General features: G+C 42.2%; 2 protein-coding genes across 2 annotated transcripts in view; one reads left to right on the plus strand and one right to left on the minus strand.

The window, feature by feature from the left end:
- Positions 1–2558, plus strand: part of ATL1 (atlastin GTPase 1) — a 43783-nt gene extending 41225 nt beyond the window's left edge. The window contains exon 15 of the mRNA XM_059819457.1: positions 1749–2558. Within this exon, the coding sequence (XP_059675440.1) occupies positions 1749–1859 (111 nt within the window). The 3' untranslated portion in view covers positions 1860–2558. The remainder of the gene's footprint in view (positions 1–1748) is intronic.
- A 778-nt stretch (positions 2559–3336) lies between these two features.
- SAV1 (salvador family WW domain containing protein 1) lies at positions 3337–24523 on the minus strand. The gene is made up of 5 exons (XM_059819706.1): positions 24430–24523; positions 22114–22560; positions 12149–12419; positions 11065–11208; positions 3337–4330 (listed from the first exon to the last, which is right to left on the minus strand). Exons 1-5 carry the CDS (start codon positions 24521–24523, stop codon positions 4129–4131), a joined length of 1158 nt encoding a protein of 385 aa, XP_059675689.1. The 3' UTR covers positions 3337–4128.

Here is a 24523-nt window from a genome sequence, read left to right on the forward strand (position 1 = left end):
AGCGCCACAGGGGCACTGCACTGAGCAGCTTGCCAGGCCTGCGCCGAGGGCGACTGGACCCGTGTTTAGGCAAAGCCTTGTCAGCATCTAATTAAACCACCAACACCACCAACAAAAAAAGGCATCCTTACTACTCTGTACTACTGCACGCATCCTGCGTTGTAGCCAGATGCCGCCCTAGTCTGGCCGAGGTGCGTGACAAAAGACAGCTACTACTGATGAGCTCTTGAACAAATCCTGTCATGTCAAAGTTGGCTCTGTGAGACTGGTTTGGCATGAAAAAAAAAGCCTAAATTAGCACAAAAATGCTGCAAGGTCACGTATGTAGGATTTGAAGGCGTATTTTCAAGAAAGAAACCCAGAGACACTGCATGACGTCTCCTCCACCAGGCCACTACATTCCCAAACAATCCCGAAACACTGGCACGCAAAGCCCCACCTCCGTTTCCTGCGGCTCCTTTGGGATGCGGTCAGCAGCGCCTTAAACACCCCCGGAGTCTTCTCACCCCACCCTGTTCCTTGCTGCTGCTTCAGCCTCGCCTGCTTCATTCAACACCCCCGCGCACACAGGAACACATCACCCCGTGAGCGCGCGGTTTCCTGCCGGTCGTCTGCCCCGTCCCACCCCGTCCTGAGCTAATCCTGGCTCACCAACAGTCTTCATGCCCCCCAGCAGCTGCAGCTGGTGGGGTTTATTTTTTTCCCCCCTGCTCTGAAGGATAAAAGTTCATTTGAAATGGAAACATCAGAGCTGTGCCAGTCGTTCACGCCAAGGCCTTTCGAAGCAGACCTGTCTCTGGGCATCGCCTGTGCCGTTTGCACTCGGTATAAAGGCCACCGCAGGGTGGGAGGGGGACAGGGTGGGCTTGCCTGTCGCTGCAGAGACAGCGCCTGCAGCAGCCCCTCGGGCTCAGAGCCTTCTCTCGGCCCCGTGACTGCTCGGACATTAGTTCTGTACAGGAAACGCAGCCCACGGCCACGCCGACTTTGACATGGTACAGCACCACAGCCACTCCTCCTGGCTGACCCTGGCGTTTTGCTGTTGCCCGCTGACCCCCCCCCGTGACGACACCTCTGAGGCCGGCAGCCCACTGACACCGATGCTCTGCAGAAACGGGGGAGCACACAAGTATTGGACTGTGGTGCTGCTGTTGGCGAAGGACAGGCTTGTCTGTCAGGGTGGGCTTGCCTGTCGCTGCAGAGACAGCGCCTGCAGCAGCCCCTCGGGCTCGGAGCCTTGTCTTGGAAAATACACCCGGGTACAAATGGAAAATGGTAAAATTAGAAGAAAAAAAAACCAAACCACCAAACTTGCCTTCATCTGCAGAAAAATAATGTAGACAAACCAGGTACCCATTACAGCACAAAGCCCTCCATATCACGCAATGTGTCTCTGCCTGGTGGTGTAAAACAAAGTGCTGAGGCTGCAGAAATTTAAACTCTGTGTGTGAAACCTGTAGAGAGAACCAACCCCTGTAAGTCCCTTGCTCGTACTCCAGGTAGCCCTTGATGTACTACAGCTCAAGGGGGCTCCTCCCGTAGCTGAGCTGTTTGAAAGATTAGCAAACTGTTAAATGCAGTTCTTTTGCCTGTTGGACGCTTGACACACTCAGGAGTTGGCGCGCAAAACAAACTGCACGCTGCGATGGGTTTGAACCCACCGCTGCAGCACGAATGCGAAAGCACAGACCGTACGTGTCGCACGCAGCGGGGCCGGGGACGTAACCATCCCCTCTCTCTTTTCCCAGGCTTTGTACAAACTGTACAGCGCAGCAGCGACGCACAGACATTTGTACCACCACGCCTTCCCTGCACAGAAAGCGGAGCCCGCCGAGGGCGCGGAGAGGAAGAAGGTGTAAGCCGGGCACCTTCCCGTCGATGCATGAAGGAGGCGCAGCCGTCTTGTCATCGGTTCAACACTCTCATCCTCGTACCCATCGCGAGCTCCTGCCCTGGAACGGGGAGAGCGGAGAACAAGTGGCTTCGGTGTGTTCCTTCCACGACACGGTGTTTGACGGGAAGATGTCAGCATGTTTTCCGTTTTGTTAATATGTACATATCGGTACTGCCGCAACTCCAAAGTGCTTTTAATTTGTCATAGCCAGCGTACTTCCCAGCTAATTTATGACGCCTTATTTCCCCTTCTTAATTAGTTACGAAGTCACTGAAGAAATCCTAATTCACTATACTGCAACTAAACATCTTCCAGACCTTAGCTTTATTCAAAAGCCAACTTATTTTCAGACACTTGAAAAAGTTATAACATGTAACCAAGTTTTTCCTTCAATTAACTATTTAATTACATAAACATAATTAAAGATGTATTAACTTGCTTTATCAGAAACTGTAAGGGCACTTCTGCTACGGCAGGTGAATGATCCTGTACGGAAAGCGTGCTTGTCTGTTCGTAACTGAGGCACCGAGTATCACTTTGTGTATGTACTGGAGAACGTTTCGCTGTATTTCTGTGTATATACTCAGTGTAGCGCATAGAAAGTGTGTTCAACGGTTCTATTCTTTTATTGTCAGAACTATTAAAGTTTGCTGTCAGTTCCTAAGAGGTTGGTTGCACAGGAAGCAGTTATTGACTCACGAGGCCAGAGCTGCTCCGCTTGGCTTTTTTACCTTCTTGGTTTCCTTTTGGCCTCCAGAATCAGTGCTTTAAGTTTTTGCAAACACTCTGGCCTGGCTCCTGCCCAGCTGCGACCTCTGTGAGGTGCTTCTGTCACTAGTGAGGTTAAGCCAGGTTTTACAAGCCTCAGGCAAAACAGTCTCCAGCTTTTAGCAGCGGAGGAAAAGCTGCTTAAGTGAAGCACGGCCGAAGCAAGGGTCTTCGCTGAGGTCCACAGCCCTGGGGAGGGACAGCACCAGACAGGGCCCCGCGCTCATCCCCCGCCTGGATGCGCAGAAGGGGCCCTTTGTCGGTACAGACGGTGACACCGAGGATAGGCCGTACTGGCGCCGGGCTGTCAGGGTGCATTGGCACAGTGCGCTCAGGGCCGGCGGCTGGGTTTTACAGAGAGTGGAGCCAAAAACACCCTCTTACTGCTCACAAGAACATTGTACTTGATGTTCTAAAAGGCAAAAAAATCAGCTGGACAGCCCCTCGTTCATTAAACAAAACGATTTTTATTGAATTAATAGGATTTACAAGAAATGTATTTTTTTTGTCTGCAACAATGTTTATTGCACTAAAAAGAATCCATAAATAACATTTCAGGACAATCAATGAACCAAATGAAAATATTGGAGAGGGTAACTGTACAATTAAAAATTTTCCCCAAGTAAGGACGCTTTAATGCAAGACAAAAGCTCGTTAAAAAAGAAGTCGTTGTTACATCCCTGATTTTTCCCATGGCGTGGCACAGCTGGTCGGACAATGCTGGCACCTTCCCATGTGACCGGGTCGTGTTTTATGAACGCGGTTTACCTAGGATTTAAAAACCTGTGAAAAGCTTGCTTAGCAATCTTGGCCTTTAAGAAGGTACAGGTATTTCCCCTCTAATTTCTGTGAAAACTAGTAGTAAATCTAAAGTAGTAATGCGTTGAAGTAAAAAAATAAGGCAACTCAGACTTCACTTCCATGAAGCGCTTGGTTGAGACTGGTGAAATCCGCTTCTGCCTGGTTACAGCGCTGGGTGTTAACGAAGAGGATCAGCGTCGTGTTCTGTACGTGAAAGCTGTAAACAACGAGCCGACCTCTCTCCCGGGAGGGATACGAAGCCCCGAGGGAAACACACGGAAATATTCATTTGGATTTTAGCAATGTTTTGAATCCAGGAGATTTCATACAGTTGCATCTATTGCCCTTTCAAAATACATAGTCAGCGTCTTAATAATACAGCTGACTGCTAGAAAGAGATACCAGAATCAAGTCTCTGCTTAAATCCGCGCTGGTTTTCAGAATAATAAACTAGTTCTTGTATGGAAAAAGATTAACAAACATTTTTCATTTTTATAAACAATACATAATACATGTAGAAAAATATTCAAGAGGATAATAACAAAGGTGCAACATCAACAAAAATAAGCTGCCTTTTCAACAAAAGCACTTTTTCATAGTTTGAAGTGTGAAAACTTTTTAAAGCTCTCGGTGTCCTCGTGAAAGTCTATTCAAGAGTTGTTAGCTTAAAAATTCTTGCCATGCTGCTGGGCATACCACTGCTGCCTCTGCTTGCGATGCTCCAGCTCGGTGAGGAGCGCCTGCCTGTACGCTTCGTACAGCTTAACGATCCGTTCCAGTTCTTTCATGAAGAGCAGCTTCAGCATTCCCTGGTACGTGTCCAGGTCCGCCAGCTGGAAGAGCTCCCACTTCAGAATGTGATCGTATCTGTTTCGATAGAAAAGACGATTATCTACACGCCCCTGCAAGCGACTCCACGGTGTTTTGTGCATTTTCTTAAGAACTGGCCTCGCAGTTACCCATCAGATTTGCAGCAATCTACCTTAGCGTGTTTTATGTAAAGAAATAAGGTAACGAACACCAAAAGACACGGAGCCGTGTCTCAAAGTGAGTCAGGGAAACAGCGCTTACAGCTGAACTGCAGAATCACCCCTAATACACCAAGATAAACTCTCGAAATAGTAAAGATTCTATTAACTGGTTCTAATAATGCAGAAAATGGCTCTTGGAAGCATTAAACCAGCCAGTCCATTCAACAGAACTTAAAAGGTATTTTACGACTAAATCTTCAAAGTTAGAGTAACTCAGAAAAAAAAAAAGAATTATTTTGACAGTGTACCCTAACACTCCCCAGCAGGCACCTCCAGAAGGCAGAACACTGCAAGCCTTCCCTCACAACACACTTCTGCTTCCAAAGCATTCTCGTTCCAGCCTTAACGAGCCCGCTCGGACACTGTCCCCCTTTTGGTTAATTAGCAGCAATAACCTAAGTCAGCGTGTCTCAAACTGCAGGTCACGAACCCCACAGGACCACGAAAGGGGGGTATTAGATGGTGTCAGCGAGGACTGAGGGAGGGGGGAAATCCGCTTACGCCGTAATTAACGGCCGCAAGTACTCACACCAGCCACGGCAGCGATCTACCTGTCACGGGGGAGCAGGGTGGGTGTCACGGGAGTGATGCGAGCACTAACGGCTACAAATCCTCCATGTTCTTACTCCCCACGCTGGAAAAAATGAGCTGCTGCAGACCTGGGGAGGTCCCCTGGAGACGTGTGCGAGAGCCTGGAACACACCGGTGCCACCCCGAGCTCCTCCTTCAGGAAGAGCTGACCTAGCACCCGCGCGAGACGGAAAGCAACTCAGCTGTGAAGTCAACCAATTGCTGCTGTATTTCTGCCCAATTCCACCAGTTACAAGGAGCTGTTGGTCGAGCAAGGCAAAATACAGCAGCCTGGGTCACCAAAGTGCCGTCCCAGTCTGTCAATGCTTTTTCCTCGAGGAGGGAAACAGATGCTGGTCGGAACGTGAAAGCTCCCGAAGAAAATACCCAACAGGCGCAAGAAGGGAGCTACGCGCGGACCGGCTTTGTCAGAAGGCATGCGCATCGCTCTGCGTGACGGAGAGTGGAGCATGTTAAACCAAACCGCAACGAAAGGCGGAAGCACACCATCAATCCAACAGGCAGGAGAACCGATGTATGAGGAAAGCTGCCGAGCGTCACTAATCATCGCAAACACGCCCGGGTTGATGTGTTGCTGGTGAAGTACATATCGCCTTTCATTCTGTGGGGCTTCTCCTCTCCCACTCAACACACAGCACTGCTTTTCCTACAAAAGCTCCAGCACTCTCACTGCTGGGGTTTTTTTTATTTCTACTGTTTAATGTGAAGCACTTCTGAATTTGTTTCTACTCCTAACGCTTTTTTCAATTTCTGAAACGTATAAACACACCTGTGTTCAGGCTTTCGGGATATCGAAGCTGCCGCCATTGGATAGGTACAAACTGAACGTAAGCTGAGCCTCTTTGAGCCTCCCTTCTTTCACTAGCAGAGCTGAAGAAGTTTCCTGAAGGCTGCATTTGATGTCATAACTGCCAAACTGCCCTTCTGATCAACCCAGGCAATGCCATTTCTCCTGCAAGGAACTTCCCACAATCAAAGCCGGCACTCCAAGCTCTGCGAGGGAACCCGACAGCTGGTCAAACAAAGTCCAGTTTCATGATGGAGGTCTGTTCCATCGTAACGTTAGTCAGTGACTCGCTTTCATGCCGCAAATTCTTCAAAGCCGGCGCTGACAATCTTTTATACCGAACACATGGTTCAACATTTCCCCAAGTTTAATGTCTATAGTATTTACCTTTATATATAAGCTATCTAAACTATTCAAGCAAGCAAGCACTTTTCTTCGTTACCTTTTTGGTGGACCCCTTTTTGTGCCAGTAGTAGGGGAAGGTTTCCAAGATCCTGGTAGAAAAGCAGTATTTCTAACAAAGTTTTTCAACAAAACTGTGGTAATTCTACAGAGACAGGATTAAAGGTCTCTGGCTCATGGCCAGATGACCAATACTACCACCACACCCCATGGGGGAATAGCGGCAGGATGATATTAAGCAGGAGACGCTGGCATTCAGGATGTTCCTCAAGGAGTTGGTAATTGAAATAATTCAGGAAAAACCCAAGACACCGGGCCAACAGCAAGAGAAGCACTGTGGTGAGCGACTTCCAGTACATTGGTTCAGGCTCCGAAGCCCACGTGGCCCAACGATTGCCGACTGGGATCTGGCTCACGTCAGTCAGCGAGTTAGTCAAGCGGGTGCATTAACAGCCCACGGTGCAGCCCTATCCGCATCCGCTTAAATAAAGTAGTACAGTGACTTCAGATAGCTGGATGGATACCAAAGCTTAACACGAACAGGCTGTTCTCTCTGATGGTCTCCTTGCACCTCAGTGTGGTGACGGGTGAAGCCTGGCAGGGTGACATGAGCTAGCAGCCGCGAAGAGACCTGCCGGCTTCAGGAACAGACGCGCTTCCCAAGGCTCAGAGGGAACAAGGGACACAGAAACCACGCGTGACGCAACTGTAAGCCCAGTTCTCATTTGTGGGGAAATCTGGGCTAAATCTGAGTCTACCTAAGTTTGGAGAGACTTATGTGAGAGAACTTCTGGAGTATCACCCCAAAATGAGCAGAGGTGCTAACGCTGGCCCTATAACGGGGACCTGAGCAGTACGGAGTGTCCTGGCCAGCTCCAGGAACAGGACAAGCCACAGAACTTCCTAAGCAAGGTGTGGAAACAGCAATACCCCAACCCAGTTTTAATCTTGATTTTGTCTGATCCAAGTCTTGCTCTGCAAAAGGCATTTTAATGCTACTTTATTTTGATAAAAGAAAGCCTTGACGTAGTTACATCATCACTGCAATACCCCTCATTTCCTGCTTTTTCCCAGTGCTTCTATATTCATTTGCAATCTGATTTTCTTAACTTGGAAATAGGCAGCTGACGACTATAGTTATTAAAAGAATGGAAGAAACTCAGTGAATAAACAGAGTTATTTGATCCAACTGAATTACGGGAGAAAATATATTCACCTGAGTGCAGGCTGATATATTGAAAAGGCTGTATGCATCAGAGAAGCACCAAGACATGCAGATGACTACCAAAGATGCTTTTGAGGAATTTTAAGAACTTAAATAACCACAGCTTCTACAAACTCCCTAAATAACAGCTTCTATATTAAAGTTATCCCAAGTCTTGACAGGGCTGCACTGCTAAAAATCACTTTTCCCCAAAAGCAAGAGGAACCCAATTGAGGCTGTTTGTCAGGATGGAGAGCAAACTCCAAAGAGGGGCAGACTGCAAGCTGCTGCGTTTGAAGGTTTGCCAAGTACAACTATCTTTGTAAGCACTTGAACATTGAGTTTACGTGAACACCACCTTTCCATCTCTGCTCCTTCCCCGCTCATCGTGAACCGAATTCAATTGCAGCAGGATTTCCCCTGGCTTGCCCTATGCTGATGTATCCTTTAGAACATTCTGGACCAACGGCGTTTATTAAAATACACTCTGCAGGAAGGCCGATTCTCAATGGAAGGACTGTTTCTTATTAAGGTGGCAACACAAGCAGGAAAGAAACCACAGCTCCATCACATGCAGTAAGGTGTTTGCAGGTTTTCTGGGGCCTGCAGCTTTTTTTTTTTAAGCATCATCACAGATTGGTAAACCCTTGGTGGTTCTTTAGCTCTTTGAAGCTGTCACTGCTGACAGTTTCTCAAGAAAAGCAGCACATCAGGATTACTTTTCAGGTGAGAGTTTCATTTCGCCTGCCAAGAGAAGTGTTGAATGGGGGAAGAAGTCTAATTAAAGATTAAGCCATCAGCAGTGCCTCAATGGGAATGGGCTCATTCAAATCCAAAAAAGATCGTAGCTCTAGGAACGCTCACCCCACAGACACCGAGTGGAACAGGGCACAGAGTACCAGCACCTAACCTGGACTCCCCAGGGGTTTTTTAGAAGGGCAACTAGTCAGAGAGCCAGAAACTGAGGGGAGAAAGCACCTTAGGACAAAATTCCTGCAGAGCGCAGAGCCTTCCCTCCTGGGTGAGAGAGCAGGAGCTTACTAGACAGAACATGCAGCCAGAATACCCTGTCTCCAGAGCTTTTCCCAGTAGATAGCAAGTATTCAATATAAAATAGGACACTTTCAACACCAGAGACCCTGACCTGCCCCAAATATTTACAGCCTATTGGTTAGGGCTGGAAGAAGAAAGTCCTGGGTTCAGATCCTGGCTCCAAAAGCGGTGGGGGAAGAATCTGAACCATGCTCTCTCATACAAGGAAGGCATTTTGGGTCTCCTCACCCTCACAGTCCCATGCACGCAGTCTGGCATACTGTGGGAACACCTACCAGGCTGCTCTACCTAACCTGGAAGGTGGAGAAACATTCCATTTTAGAGTCTAGCAAAGGGTTAAACTCAAGCCAGGAGTCTTGATTCCACTGTGCTAAGATTCTGATCACTGCACTTATGCTCTCAAAACAAACCCTGACAGATGCCAGGAGAGAGGGGAAAAGGACACGTCAAGGCATCATAAATACCTTGGTACTGGAAATCGTTACCTCAAGTTATAACTAGACATCAAAGCCTAGTCACTCTTTAGCGAGCCAAATATCTTCTTTCTTATCTTAACAGTTTGACCCATTTTTGCTAAAACAGGGAAGCATTATGGCTAATACCTACTAAAATCTCCATTAGACTTTTCCAGTAGCCAGATTTCTGATCCTTTAGAGGAACTTGTTGAAACAAAACCTAACATTATCTATTTTTGCTATCATTATCTACTTTTCTCAACAAAAACAACTGGCCTTTAGTCAGCTAAATCAAACTACAGTGTCATAACAAATTGCAACAAAATATACCGCAATGATTTCAGTGCAAAACTGTACTGATAATCAACAGATTTTTACAGTAAATTTCAAATAGCAGATCGCAAAAAGTATTCTGCTACTACTACTACTATGAAAGAGTTTTGCCCACTTACTTTCCTTTTCGCAGCGGAACAGAGGAGGATATGCACACAGTTCTCATACTCAGCTTTTGGACAAGACTACTGAAGAACTTACAGGCATTACTGGATGTTTTTCCTCAAGCTTTAAGCCAGTTGCTTTGGCAACTGAGAAGAGCTTCAGTATTAAAATTACATCGAAAAGATACAAGTAATCTTGATTTTAGTAACTGTGAAAATTATTTATCAATTGTTCCTTAAGAAGTCCTCAAGACGAAGTGACACTGAGCCAACTGCTACCACTCTTCCTCACTTTTCCAATATAATATTAGCATAAACCAGAATTTACTTCTTCGCAGAAATGTTTGAGAATTACGACAACATTCCTATTACCACCAGCATGACTTTAACAGAAGGCTAAAGGGATACTGGAAAATACATGATTTTTGATTCCTCTGAACAATGTAAATTCTATTCGAACAGTTTGAATGGATTAAATCTTCTGGGTTTGTTTGGTTTTTAATTTGCTTCAGCCTACTAAAGAAATTCCTGATAATCTTAAATTGTTTCAATTGTCTTAAATTTGTTTCTCAAGTTTCAAGAGAAGTACAAACAAGAGTCCACACAACACAGGCTGAAGTATTTAAAACTACATTGTCTGGTTGTGCCAAAGACCTAAATAAAGAAATGCAGCTGCAGCCAAAACCTAAAAGTATTTCTAGGAAACAAGTCCTCACATAGGTTACAGGAACTTAGCATGTCCCCGGTGCATAAGTGTACTGGTGGATTTTAGGCCAATTTAAATCTTTACGGGCTGCTGGCAAGCCCAGTAGCCACAAGAAGTAATAAAATCCATGCAAATTATAGTTACTAGAAGCAGCTAAAAAAAGATGATTTTTTAGCTGGAAGTCACTGAACATCATACACAGTCTGAATTTGCAACTACAGACTGACCTGCTCCTTGCTGTAAAACTTAGCTTCTCCATATTTTCCTTATGAAAAAGTATATGATTTCATAATTATTAAAACATATCTGCATTTTTTTATCGCTTTTCTATTTAGTGTTACTCTTCTGCAGAGCTGTACCTGTTAGAAAATGTAATTTGTTTCACTATGCTGCCTCAAACCTTTTCTTGGAGGAGAATCCCTGTTCCTATAGCACTGTTTCTTTGAAAAAATGACTTTTTACTACCACCTAGTTTTTAATTAAAGCTCTTGAATAGAAATACAGATTTCAGTCTGTATTCAAAATTCTTAACTGTGAAGGAGAATCTGTACGTGTTTTTAAAAAGGAGTAAGATATACATTAAGAAGTTAAGACCCTAAAAATATTTCACATATTTTATAAGCCACATGGTACCGTTCTCACACAGATACTGGAAGTAAATCACATCCTCAACTCTACTGTGTGATTCTGCAAGTCACATCAACTGCAAGAGGTACTGTGATGATTTTAAGTAACGCCTAATACAAAGAAAAAACTGATGCGATGAACATTGGGTACAACTTCCTCATGGGCTGTCAGCAATAGTTCTTAGGCAACTAAGAAAGAGATACCAGCTAGAGTTCTTACTTTCAGCCATCAAAATTCAGTTGTTTTCCTTCTAAGCTAGGCATGCATAGTGTGAAATGCAGAGGGAGCAAAAAAAAAAAAAAGCTCACTTTACAGGAGCCCTGGCATAGACCTGCAGCCAGTCTGGAATCTCTGCAGTGTGGTAGGGGTTTGCAGGGACGAGGAGTGGCTGGCTTCTCTCAGCTTGCTGCGGCTGGTAAGTCACTGGGGGAGGCTGGTCGTAACGGGGAACGCTGTACAAAGATAGACAGACAAAGCCTGAAACCTCCAAGCAGTAACTCAGATATACTGATATCATTAAATTGTTAACATTAATACACAAGTTAATACATGCAGAGGCCGATGATGTAACCACATATGGAGTGTTGTCTCAGCAGGAAGCTTTCTGTGGCTGTTTTTGAGCTTTGCTCCAATCACAACTGTTGCTGCAGCTGTTAGCACACTGTAAAATTCACCCTAGACCTACCCACCCTAGTGCCTACTACCTGGGTACTAAAGCAGAACAAAAAATGGTGTCTGTTTTTAAAAGATTGAAAAGGCAAGTATTGATTCAGCCAAATAATCCACCATTTAATATGTTAGAACAAATGTATTCAGGCAGCAGCTGATAAGAATTACTCCATTTGTAACAAAGGACATCCTCATATGTTTATCTTTCGTCCTACATGATAAAAAACTTTCTCTTCTTGGGTAACGGCAAAATAAATTTGAGTAGCAGAAATTAACTGGTAGATTTGGTGTATACTAACTTTATTTTACCTTTAATTTATGGGTAGTTAAAATACCGATTTTCATGCTAGAGAAGACTTATTTAATGTTTCAGATGGTACGTGCTATTTGTCCAGACGGTCTCCTGGAACATCAGATCAAGTTTCTTTTCAGTCTACAATTCAATTCTGTTCTCAGCAACTTTGTTGCTTTACCGACAGTTGAAGAGAATAGCTGCTTTGTTTCAGTGAGTTAGGAACAATATCCTGTTTCTAAACTTAAGACAGTAACAGATGAGAAGAAAACCTAACAATTACAACTTCTTCTAAAAATCTTAGTCAAGAACCAGTAAAGCTTACTTCTAAAAATAAGTTTTTGGCACGTTATATACGAGACAAAAACAGTTCCACTTTCTTAACTGGATTAGGAAAAAAACAATCACAGAAGAGAAGACAGACATCTTACCTGGGAGCACAAGGATGTTTATATTGAGCTCTTTTATTGATGTGATCTACATAATACACTCCAAATTCTGCTGACTCAACTCTCTCCCATCCCGGAGGCAGCCCCTCACGCTCGAGTGGATGGCTCCAGTGAGTTGTATTAGTGTTATGATCTATATAGTATTTCCTTCCTCTAATAGTCCAGTCCACTGACCAGCCAGGAGGAAGAGGTAAATCTTCAGAACTATGGTTTGTTAAGTTTCCTAGAGATGTAGCAGCAACTCTACCGATGCCTAAAAAAAGGGAAAGCAATGTTTAGCTAAACCAGTGATACCCAAACCCAACATTATGTACAAAGGCAACTTCCCCCCCCACCCGAGGCACTCTACGAACTTCGAACAATACCATGGCCTTTATGGTGTATGTACTTGCATGTTAGTAAAGAAAAGCACGATTAAGTCAAAATAGCTATTCTCTTTTAAGTCTCACTTGTTTTCCTCTCCTCCAACTCCAGAGTCACTAGACAGCTTCATTCAGAGACCGTTAAAGCATCCTTGCTTTTTCAATTAGAGACATAGATTAGCATACACAACAGGGATGAAGCTGTTATTATTGTCTCAATTTGCTGAACAGAGAGAGCTGACATAAGATTACAGATGTTAAAGCTTTACATAAATGACAGTTTCTGTTAATATGCTATTACAGCTGCATCAAAACTATTTATCTACCAAAAAGCACAGCTATTTCTTTTTCTAGTTACAGCCACAAATTAAAACTGTCTAGAAAAATCACCGAATACCAACAAAGCTTTTCAGATTAACCAGTCAAGAACACTAACAGGACCAGGTAAACCAAGCGAGGAGGGACGAGTAAGGTTAGTACTATACTGCGCTGACTTATTACTGAAGGACATGCAATCAGAGCCAAAAAGCGTCATCAGTAACAAGAGAAAACAGAAAAGCTGGATCCACACGGGATCCTGCACAAGCCCTTTGCTGAACAGTCATCCTGCGCAGACTGAAGTTGATGTTACCATGTGGTCTTCGCTAAAACCACCCACGCTTGTCAGACCAGCTGGTTTATGCGCACTGCCGGGTGGGACAGTCAGGCCTTCTGAATGCAGTTCAGACACGATTGAGAGACCTTTTGTTCAGAGCCAGTCACGAAATCTCCTGATCTCTTCTCCGCAGGCCCCTCCACCCCCTTCCTCCCTCCCACAGATCTTGGAAGGAAGTTTTGTTGTCTAGTGGGCTGTACATCTGTTTCTCTACACCTTGCTCTTCTCTAAAACTGAGCACCTATGCTTCATAATGCTAAAAAGGCACATGAAAAAAAACAATTTCCAGCTTTTCTCGGTGATGTGGGCTGCACTAGGAGAAAGGCTTTTCCAGCAAGAGAGCTACAGCCTAGGTTAGGTGTATTCAGGGCAGGAGAGCTGACAGGAAACAGTAGTTGCTTAAGTTCCCACCTCTGCCCTGGAAACACAGCACATTTAGGATTTGCCACTAAATAGCTGATTTAGGAGACTGTTCACTAGCCTTTTAAAATATTCCGTTTGTTGTAACATACACAGTTTTTACATTTTACAAATGAGCGTGCTGGATGCTGAGAGATATACTGAAGAAACATAATTCCAATTTGATCTTTTTCTTCCCTGTATATACTATATATACTTAGGAAGTCAGTTGAAATAAAAGCCGTAATAATAATTAAACTAAAAAAAAACCCAACCACAAAACTCAAGTGACATAATCAAGAACTTTGCACGTCTCCATTCCTTAGAAGCCTACTACTACTGGATGTGCTAGCCCAAATTCAACTCTCTCTTTAAAATCCTGTTGTTACCTTCAGTTACCCACAGTTTTATAGTTAAACAGTCTCTGGCTTTAAAGTAATTCCAATTATCTTTTCATCCCACAATCAAATGCAGCTATTCAATCACATATTCATCAGAGTTTGTGTGTTACTACTTCCCATAGCCAGAAGAAAGGGTATGAGAGCCACTTTTTCCACTTTCTCATAAGTCAGAAAGTGATTCCATCACAAGCACCATGTTTACTCACGGAGGAATAAGCCCCTTTCCTTCTCTTTTTCAGAAATAACATTTTTGTGTGATTATTTTTTGAAAGAGTGGAAGGGAAAGGCAGAGTCTATCTCATCTAAACCATACTATTAATGACCACACCTGAAACCTCTTTTTAACTCAAAAAGACAACAGCAATACCGAAGTAGCAGCAAAATTGTTGTATTTCTCAGGCAATTGCATACTCTTGTTAGCTGACAAAGGCAAAAGTCCTTTTGAACAACAGATACACAATATAGCACGCTAGCCAAGGGTTGTCAAGTATTTTAAGCATTAGTTTACCTACAAAATGACATAGACTGAAAACTGGGTAGGCTGTCATTCTAATACAAGATAGCAGTCATCAACAATAAAGTAATAGGAAAGCTCCAAAGTAACTGAATAAATAAAAAATAAATTTAAAAAAAAAATCTCACAAACTTCCTCCCGAGTACTGTTCTTTAAAACATTTGTACTTATCTACAAATTTTCTAGCCTTGTCACGTTTTGAACTCTCTGGCCTTAAATTATAGCACTTATCTATTTCTTAGCTTTATAAAGGAAAGCGGATGGCTGTGTTCATAGGATCACTCCCACCTCTCATCAGGATTAAGCAACCTAGACCTTTGCTTCCAGCAAGAAGAAACATCATGGAGGCTTCCTGACCTTCAGCAGTACTGGGGGCAGGGAAACTATTTCAGACCCTAGCTACAGTTATGTCACTGGTTTTGTTTTCATTCCAATGACAAAATACAAACATTCTTGAAAATACTGCACTTTGGATAAACAAATTCAGTATTTTCTCCAATTAACTGCACCCCTGTGTTGTAATTTCGTGTACGTATAAACAGTGACTATTAAATCACCACTTCCAGAAGATCTGAACACACAAACTTGACAGGGGAGAAAGAACTTTCACAAAAGCATAAACATATTTTTCTGTTTACTGTTAGAACCAGCACATCTCTATTTTTGTTACGGTTCCTCCTACTTAAATTCTAGCATGATTCCAGCAGCAAATACATACATATTTATTACTAGGGGTAAAGGTTAATCTTTTCTAACATTTGGAAGTTGGTATTAAAAGTTGCACAAGCCATCCTCTGCACCAGAAGTTCTCTTGACACAATGCCTGTATCTCTTCACACAAAAGCCTGAGAAGCCTGGGAGATGGACTTGGGTAGCGAGGAAAACCAAGATCTGATTACATAGAGAAATAATCTAGAAAACAGGCTAAAAAGCAATGCTGCACTCAATGGAAAGGCAACACTGGCAGTCCTGTGTTTGCACAATCATTTAATTCTAGCTACATGGTTTCTCCCAATGTCAGCTTTTTATTTCCAAGATGCAAAGAGCAACAATAATACCAGACTACAAACACATTAGACATTCCTTTTGCCATTTTGACTTCACATACGAAGAAGCTGAGTCATACCATTAAGATAAACTTACATAGCTGTATCATTACCAGTTTTGAACAGTGTTCCAAAGCTCTACAACTAGCAAGCTCTAATTATGAAATAAAAGGGCAGATTTATAAACAGACAGTTGCAAATACTTCAGGCTATAGAGTATCATGTATAGTCTTAATGTGCATTTTTCCCTTAAAATCACACATCATACTGAAATATTCTTCATGCTGAAAGTTTTAAGATGTCGGGTAATATTCACAGTGTCTTACAACCATCAACCCACTATGGCATTCAAATTGGCAATTAGTACAATTTAGACATTTATTTATACAACTGGAGTTACTAGAGATCAAAAAATCCTGTATACTGGTTTTCTTTATAAAACTCAGCAGATGATTCCTTCAGGGGAGAGTGGCTACATGCCTAACAGAAATAGCTCCTGCTATGGACAGGCTGGATCGATGGGCCAAGGCCAATTGTATGAGGTTCAACAAGGCCAAGTGCCGGGTCCTGCACTTGGGTCACAACAACCCCATGCAGTGCTACAGGCTTGGGGACGAGTGGCTGGAAAGCTGCCCGGCGGAAAAGGAGCTGGCAGTGTTGGCTAACAGCCAGCTGAATGTGAGCCAGCAGTGTGCCCAGGTGGCCAAGGAAGCCAATTACCTGAAAGGGGGTTGTGGTGAGGTGGATGTTGGTCTCTTGTCCCAAGTCACTAGTGACAAGACAAGAGGAAATGGCCATAAGTTGCACCAGGGGAGATTTAGACTGGGTATTAGGAAAAACTTCACCAGAAGTGTTGTCAGACATTGGAACAGGCTGCCCAGGGAGGTGGTGGAGTCACCATCACCGGAGGTGTTTAAAAGACGTGTGGATGAGGGTCTTACGGACATGGTTTAGGGGTGGACTTAGCAGGGTTAGGTTTACTCTTGGACTTGATGATCTTAAAGGTCTTTTCCAACCTAAATGAATCTATGATTTTATGATTTTGAACAGTAACAGAAGATGAAAATTGACTTTCATATATACACACCTGTAAGCATCAATAGTAAGACTGAACGACACTTGGAAGAAGAAATTCAGATGTGATCTTTTCCAAAGTGTAAACCAAAGAAGAAAGTTACGAGACAGCCTAAACCCATCTACTGTGAGCACTACCTTTTCTGTGTCACACTGCCCAAGTATGATACCCTTCTGTGTTTAAATTTCAGGCAAGGTCTTAGCCCTAAAGTATTCTCACAGCAGCCCAAAGCTTGACATAGGATTTTACTGCATGCACAAAGGACGTTCCCTGAATCATGGGCTGGTACCAGATTTACATCACACAATGCAAACTATCTACAGAAAAAAACCCCAAACTTACAGCCTGAACCATTTTTATCAAAACATCTAGTATAAAACCTGTGATTTTCCTCTTGATGGAGGATATGATCTCTACCATCAGATAAGCAAAAACAGACTAGTCAAACCACTTCACTGTAACTACTCAGGGTTTTCTTGCTCACATACTGTTTTATCTGTGACAAGACAGAAATTCTCATTCTTCCTGCCTTCCCAAGGAAGAAAGTTGTTTAAATTATCTGTTTTTTCCAAATGTTAAAAGTCTTCTTTCCTCTGCTTAAGGATCAGCACTGTTCTTTATAAACTGTGCTGAGTGGCACTATCAAATCTCAGGAATGGTCAACAAGGAATTTAAATTTATGCCATGGTAAATCCTTTTCAGGTTGCCTCTTTGGAACTCGTCTAGCCTCATTTGATAATTCTGTTTCCTAATGGTGTATGTTTGAGGTATTTTTTGGTTCAGCTGCTGCTTTTAAGGAATGTCAATATTGAACATTATTTGTGGCTTTGCTTCTTCCTTCTCCTGTAAAACATACTATCTTCAGTTTAAGGTTTTGAATTAATTGCCAACCAGGCCAAGATGCATTACATGCTGTTCCAAAGCAGAAGAAAACCCTGTTCAATGCAGTTTGCTTGCTTAGGAGTATCACTGTGTATGTTCTCAACACTTAGAAAAAAGAAAGCGCAAAGGAACAGCAACCACTTATTAGTAGTATTAACAAGATTTAAAATACTCAGAGGTTTAAGTAAGGCCTTAAGTCAGTCTTATTCTCAACATCTTCAACAATCGGGTGTCCTAATACCAGAACCTAAACTTTAACTTTGAGCACCACGTTCCAGTGCATTGTAAGATACCAGTGCAAAGAGTTCCTTCATTTAATAGTCTTCTCTTAAAAACATGTCTTAAGCTAATAACATCACAAATGTGACAAATATGCAGTATCTTCTTCAACCAAGGCACTTCTGTTTGGTTTGTTCCATTAGTATGGAACAAAGAAAACTAAGTGATATGCGTTAATGCGTTCACAGCCCAATGAAGGGGTTTTATTGTGAAAGCACTCTGCCTGGAAAGAAGTCCAAGTTCCTAGGAGGAAAGGTTTCCAGGTCAGCAAAGGGCAGTTCTTCAGTCTGGTAGAAAGCACAGGAGAAAAAGGTATCACCAGAGCAGTCCAGCATAAGGGGAAAAGAGCAGAAACACTAAAGAGAAAGTCTCATTTTGTTTATTAGACACAGTGCTGATGTAGGCAGAGAAGTTCAGAGCGTATGAATTCCCCACAACTAGCTTCAACAAATTTCAAAGTGTCGAAGAACAAACCTAGTCAAACAAAAGGCCTTCGTATTTGTCTTTAATTAGGTCAATTGTCTTGAGAGCCTTTTTTCAGGATGCCAAAATCCTCTCCCTTCCCCTCATCAAACCAGGATGAAGAACAGGAAGAGAAGATGAACCGTTTAATTTTAAAGGAGTAAGTAACAATAAAATAGCAAAAAGAAGTTCCAGTAAGTATCCTGTTTAGACAGGTCTGCAGGTTCTAGGCCTTCCAAACCTATTCCAAAGCATCTGAAGGTACTTCCTGAACAAAAGTACCTTGTTTGTCAGAGAGAATGGGACGTTCCAAGTAAGCATAAATTCACAAATAGGAAACAACAGGAAGTACTTTGAAAGCTTCGAAAAGTATGCTACAAAGAAATTACTGCAGAATCAGCACAAACGAAGAAAAGGGCAGGAATTGCCATTTGTTTAAAAATGAGCGAAGCGTACACACCTAAAAAGAAAAGCCCTGCTACTTTAGCTCTAAATAGGTTTAATTTAATAATTTGTATTTCTTTATTTTGCTCTTATATTAAACATGAATACCAGTTTGCAATTTTTAAGGGGTACAATTTAATACGAGATGAACCTACTTTCACTAAAGCACGCTGGATTCTCTGTTCACAGGATTAATCGTTTTTCTCCTCTGACATCACAGTCAACTGCTTACAATCCACCACCAGAAAGTCCCTTTACACTGTGATTTAATCTCAGCAATTTTCATACACACATAAGAATTTTTTAGCTTACCGCTCAAACAGGTACAAATAACTCTGAGGTCTTGGTTACAAGTTAGTTCCAATCTATACTGCAGATATAACTTCAACCACAGACCTCCCCAAACCTTTAACCTAGAAGAGAGGAAAGAGATGTCGAGGAAAGACAGGTAAAGTCTCTTAGAATTAAGTTTTAAATGGACACTAAAAAAAATATTTCAAGAAATGCCACAAAGGTAGCCAAACATATAAAACTAGGAAATATCTCAACTGAAGACATTTTTCAGGAAAACCAGCAGCACTAGATTGCTAATTAAAAACAAATCTACTGAGAATAAGGAGAGAAGGAGATAGGGAATTGAATCATGCCAAGAAAGAAAACATGACTTCAAGGAGAAATACCTATGAAAGAACATATCAATGCTGTCAACATCAACTGTTGAAAAGTCATGGGACTTTCTTAAATACTCTGCTGAATACTTTGAGTATGAAGATTTCAACAGGAACACATTTTCAAGTTATGTCCAAATTATAAAGAGGGGAATCTTTATTTTGAATGAAAGCTGAAATACACATGCATCTCTTCGTTTCCAGACCGCTGCTTCTCAAAAGTCATCGTCATTGTAACCAACATGGAATGAAACATCACTCACCAACAGAAAGTATACCTCGTGTTCATCAGGCAACACAGCTGTAGCAATCAACCCAACCCATAACAGAACCCTCTGAGGGGAGGTGGGAGAGGAGAAAAAGGGTAGAAGGCAGCATTTATGGATTTTAGTTAATAAACAGACTTATATGTTGACAGTGTAAGTATTAGACAATTTTGTCATCAATTATCTTGATGAAGAATTTTGATGAGGTGAAACGCTTAGAAACAACGATGGAGATGTGTAAGGAAAAAGTAATTTAGACAAAGACAATGAAAGTAAAAAGCCTGCCTCAGTATTCTGGAAATGCAGGAAAAAAGGAACTAGAATTACAGAAAGATGAGTGTAGCTCAAGGAAAACACCAAAGGCTTGAAGACAATGGATGGTTCAAATAAAAAGAAGCTTAATGGTGAGATGAAAGTAGTAAGAAAATCTAAGGTTTTCTTAATTTTGGCCACATAATTCTTTTACTGAGAAGAAGTAACAGCAATTCTTGAAAAGCTGTATAGAAGTTAAGGACATAGATCAATATTCTTCCTGCAGTGAAACTGAAAGAGGAATTTAAGAGTTCATATTCCATACTGAGATGAAAGAAAAAACCCAATAAATAGAGGAAAAGGGAAACATTTTGGCAGACAAAGGGCTCACCTTTTTTTGTCTCTCCCTACACACAAATGTGTAAGACTGAATACTCACCCGTTGCAAAATATGTGTAGAATTTGTTCAAACTACAAAATGTAAAAATATGAGAGTGGATGACAAAGGCCAATCAAGTATCAGCAGCTCCTTTATGACTTCCAGTGGCTAAGGGGCCATGTAGACAAACAGGGGAAAAAAAGTCTTTTTAGAAAGAAATCCATGTTGCTACGATTGAGAAAAATATGGCTGTAAAGCCCTACTTTTAGCTGGTTTTAAAAATTTGCTAGATCAAACTCCACTTTCAAACTAATAGCCAGAGCTCCATTTCCACTTAACATTGTTTCAATTCTACACAGCAGCAGCACCGTTTTTGAAGTCTTCCTCAGCATGCACAGCTACTGTAGTAATTCTGAATGTTCAACCAATGGATTGCTTTATGAAATCCACCCCTTCTGCCTCTCCTCCCTACAATATGCCAGCACATGCTAACAGGTGCTCGTTATCTGGACCAGGTAAATGTTTAATGACTGCCAGCTGAACAACAACCGACAGAGATGGAGGGCTTTCATGCAAAATCTAGGTAGGTCAGATGTATTAGCATTTAGCAAAATAAATGAGGATAAAGTAGCAAGTCTTAAACCGTAGTATTTCAGAATTTACTGGCTGACAGCAGTAAGGCTAGCATTACTCTTCTGCCACTTTTCACTGAAACGTTTCTGTAGTAAAAAAAACGCACAAAGCACTGTCAGGTTACAATTCCATATACAACATCAGCAGCCTTAAATGTGGACGTTCTTCCTAGCAGATTTATTTTTCTAGACAGGAGATTTATTTTACTAGAGACTATTTACTATTTTCTTTACAGATTACAACGAATGACGAATTAACAATGTATTTGATATTGAAGGTATATTATTTACAGGTTTGAAATGTTTATTTCAAACTTCTTGAACATGGTTTCTGTAGTACAGACAGTACTCAAATACAGCCAAATTTTCTACTTTTAAGGTCACCTTTCTAAGGGCAATATTGTAATCCCAGATCTTTTATTCCATCAATAGACTCACAACAGCACACTGCACCAAAGAATTATTCTTCGGTGTCATCACAGATATAATAAAATATTTCAAAAAGTAATATTTAATGGATTCTTCTTTCTTATGCTGTTCTTCCATTAGAAAAGAAAGACAAGTTCCAGTGAATTTGAGGGGGAAACAGGTGTATTTACAAACAATATTACAAGCTAAAAGAAAAAAAAAGTCAAGGACTGGGAAGTCAATTTCAGCACTAACAATATGCCAATTTGCTAATTACACAAAGCAGTCATTCCTCCCTTTGACTATTTTTAATAAATTATTTTAATTATTGAGGTCAAATTAACACAATAAAATTAAATAACAACACAATGACAGTTAAAACATAACAACAACAATAAAAATAAATGGCAATGTTATAATTAAGAGCTGTTGTTCTTCTATACAATGTGAAAATAGTAGATGTCCCCTAATGAATAAAACTCCTTGCCAGGTAGCAACTGAATCAACTTTGTCATGAGTAGCTGCATATATGGTTGGCATGAAAAAAACACCAACAACTCGCTCAACCTTACCCCATTTATTTAACAAATAAATAAATCATGTTTAAAGTATATTTTGTCCTTTCTGGATATATGCAATCAAACTCTTAACACTACGAAATGTGAACATGTAGTGTACTCAGATCAACAGAAATGTCACTAAAAAGAAGCTCTGTCCTATGCAGCATAACTCCTAAAAACATGACCCTGATCAGCCAGATACACCTCTGCACCTACAGTCTTATCGAAAACGTATTTTAAAAAAAGCAACAACTAATACTCACCTGAAGTGTGCCTCCCATGATTCTGTGACATCCTCTGGAAAAGATCACTGTTGTGTTCGTAATACCTGTAGTCCTCATGTACGCGATCATTTAACTGACGCCTCCTCTGGGCATCATAAAAATGATCGTAATAATAACAACGGGCACCAGCATCTCCATTTTCCAAAACAGAATTAGCTTCTGTTAAAAAGGATTGGGAGGAAGAGCCATATTCCCTAGGGACATCAGCTAAACTTCTTGTGAGATAGGAAGGCGCAGACAGTCTGTTGCTTTCACGTCTCATTATTTCATGAGGCGGCCTCTGCACTGGAGTTCGAAGGAAACTCTGGTTTCTGGAAACAATTCCATCTCCACCAGAAGCATATGCAGAAGTTGTTGAGTCAGGAGGACAGATATCAGTTCGTCTTGGAATGGTTGGACCGTGACGGATAAATGAAGGCATCAGATCTGATATATAGCACAAAAGAGAAATAATAACTTTGGCACATAAAGTACTTGCACATAAAGTATTTGGCTAGCCACAACGCTGATTTACACCATGGAACTGAGGTAATTCAAGTGCTAGAACCCCTTTTAAGGCACCTCTAATGCATATGCAAGTATAATGGTAATGCTGCAGTTTGTACTGGTGCAACAGAAACCATCACACCCTCCACCAGCAACAAACTATTGCCAAAAGAGTGCAGTTTTGCCAGTATAACTGCATCCACAATAAACAAAAAAAAAACCCCAAACCCAAAACCCTTCAAAACACCACCCCCCCCACCCCGTACTGTGGCTCCATCAGCCAGGCTTCATACCTCTCTACTAGAAAGGTCAAGAAAATCCAAGTATACTGGCTACCACCGAACCAGTTCATCAGGACCACTGTCCTTATCAACTCAAAGTAACTGAAGACCTTAATGCCTACATGCTCAAAAGAATCCATGACAGAATCAGGAATGGAATTCATACTTTCCCCACTAATCACAAAGGTCAGCCAGCAAAATGCTGTTGTTCTGCACATGTTAAGTTCTCAAATTATCACAAAGATATTTCACTTTTTCCTTTACTTAAAGGGGTTTTGCACATGAACAGTGACATCTCTTCATAAAATTTCACCACCTCCCCCCAGTGTGCAATACATTACTCCTCTCCTTACTATTACTTTCAACTTGATATGAGTAAGTAGTTTCCCTCCAGGTAAGCTAATAGAAACTACGACTTTCATTTAGGAGGAGGTTTATGCCTATTATTAATTACTTTTTATTAATAAACTCTTATAGAGTAAAAATTCAGTGCATCCCAGAAGGTGTCATCAGTAAATTTATAATTGTTACAAAGCAATCATGCAATAGCTAGTCATTACATCACTACAAATAGCATGTGTTAATCCCTTAGACGCGCCTACAGCTTCATATGAAAAAAGCTTTGTGGGTTTGGGGTTTGTTTTTCTCTAAAAACTAAGTCAATGTAATCAGACTACTAAATGATTCTGCCTGTTGACCGGGGAACCAGCTGTTCATGCAGCAAATACTTCCAGAAAAGCTGAATGCTTGCTCCTGCCAGCAAATCTGTTGTTGCTAGTTGCGCTCTCCAAGCTAATCTTGCAATTGTAGCATAATACATTTCAGTCTCAGGTTGTTTCCAAAGATTAGCAAAAAGAAACCTAAGTGCACTTTCAATGTGTATTTGCCAGTCTTCTGTAAAGCCCTAGCAAACCCAGGACTGTGGCATTAGCGTCAGGTTAACCACACGAAGATCAGCACATCCAAGGTACATAGCGGTGACCTCATCACCTTGATTCATGGTTTATAACTGGAGCACTTGCTTCGGCAGGGATTTTATGCAACTGTCTCGTACAGTTATCTCATTTTCAAAGCACACATCTTTTGGCAGTGCACACAGCCTAGACTGGGAAAACAACCACTGACTTCTGGAAAGACAGAGATGATCTGTTCCGTTCACCTGAACGGTATCTCTGTGGAGACCATCTTAAGTTAACCTCCACCTGTTGAAAAATGGGCAACGGCAGCTGAGAAAATCGAAAGAACCACCAAGTTTGTTTACCGTGAGCACCTGGTGGCACACTACGTGCAGGGCTCCCTTCTAAACTCGGCTTTCCTTTCAGGTTTAACCTCCCTCCGTCAGCTCCCAGGTCTCACAACAGGAATTCCCCCCCCCTTCCCCTCACGAGGGGAACCCCCCAAAGCCGCGCGGGGCCTCCAGGGCCCGCCGGACCGCAGCCGCAGCACACAAAGGACCCCCGCCCCGGAGGCCTCGGGCTTGTCCTCCCAGCCCGGTCCCCAGCCCGCCGAGCCCGTCCCCGACACTCACTGCGAAGCAGAGGGCTGGTCTCCTTCTTCACGTACTTGCCCTGCACCTCGCCCGGCTTGGAGAGCTCCGTGCGCGTCTTCTTCCGCGACAGCAT

This window comes from Gavia stellata, chromosome 7 (genome assembly GCF_030936135.1).
Source record: "Gavia stellata isolate bGavSte3 chromosome 7, bGavSte3.hap2, whole genome shotgun sequence".
Taxonomy (NCBI): Eukaryota; Metazoa; Chordata; class Aves; order Gaviiformes; family Gaviidae; genus Gavia; species Gavia stellata.

Coding starts and splice junctions, on each gene's coding strand:
- SAV1 (XM_059819706.1), bottom strand. CDS start 24,523: ATGCTGTCGCGGAAGAAGACGCGCACGGAGCTCTCCAAGCCGGGCGAG. Junction 12,420..22,113: donor TCATGGGAGGCACACTTCAG/GTGAGTATTAGT, acceptor CCCTTTTTTTAG/GCATCGGTAGAGTTGCTGCT. Junction 11,209..12,148: donor AAACATCCTTGTGCTCCCAG/GTAAGATGTCTG, acceptor ATCTTTGTACAG/CGTTCCCCGTTACGACCAGC.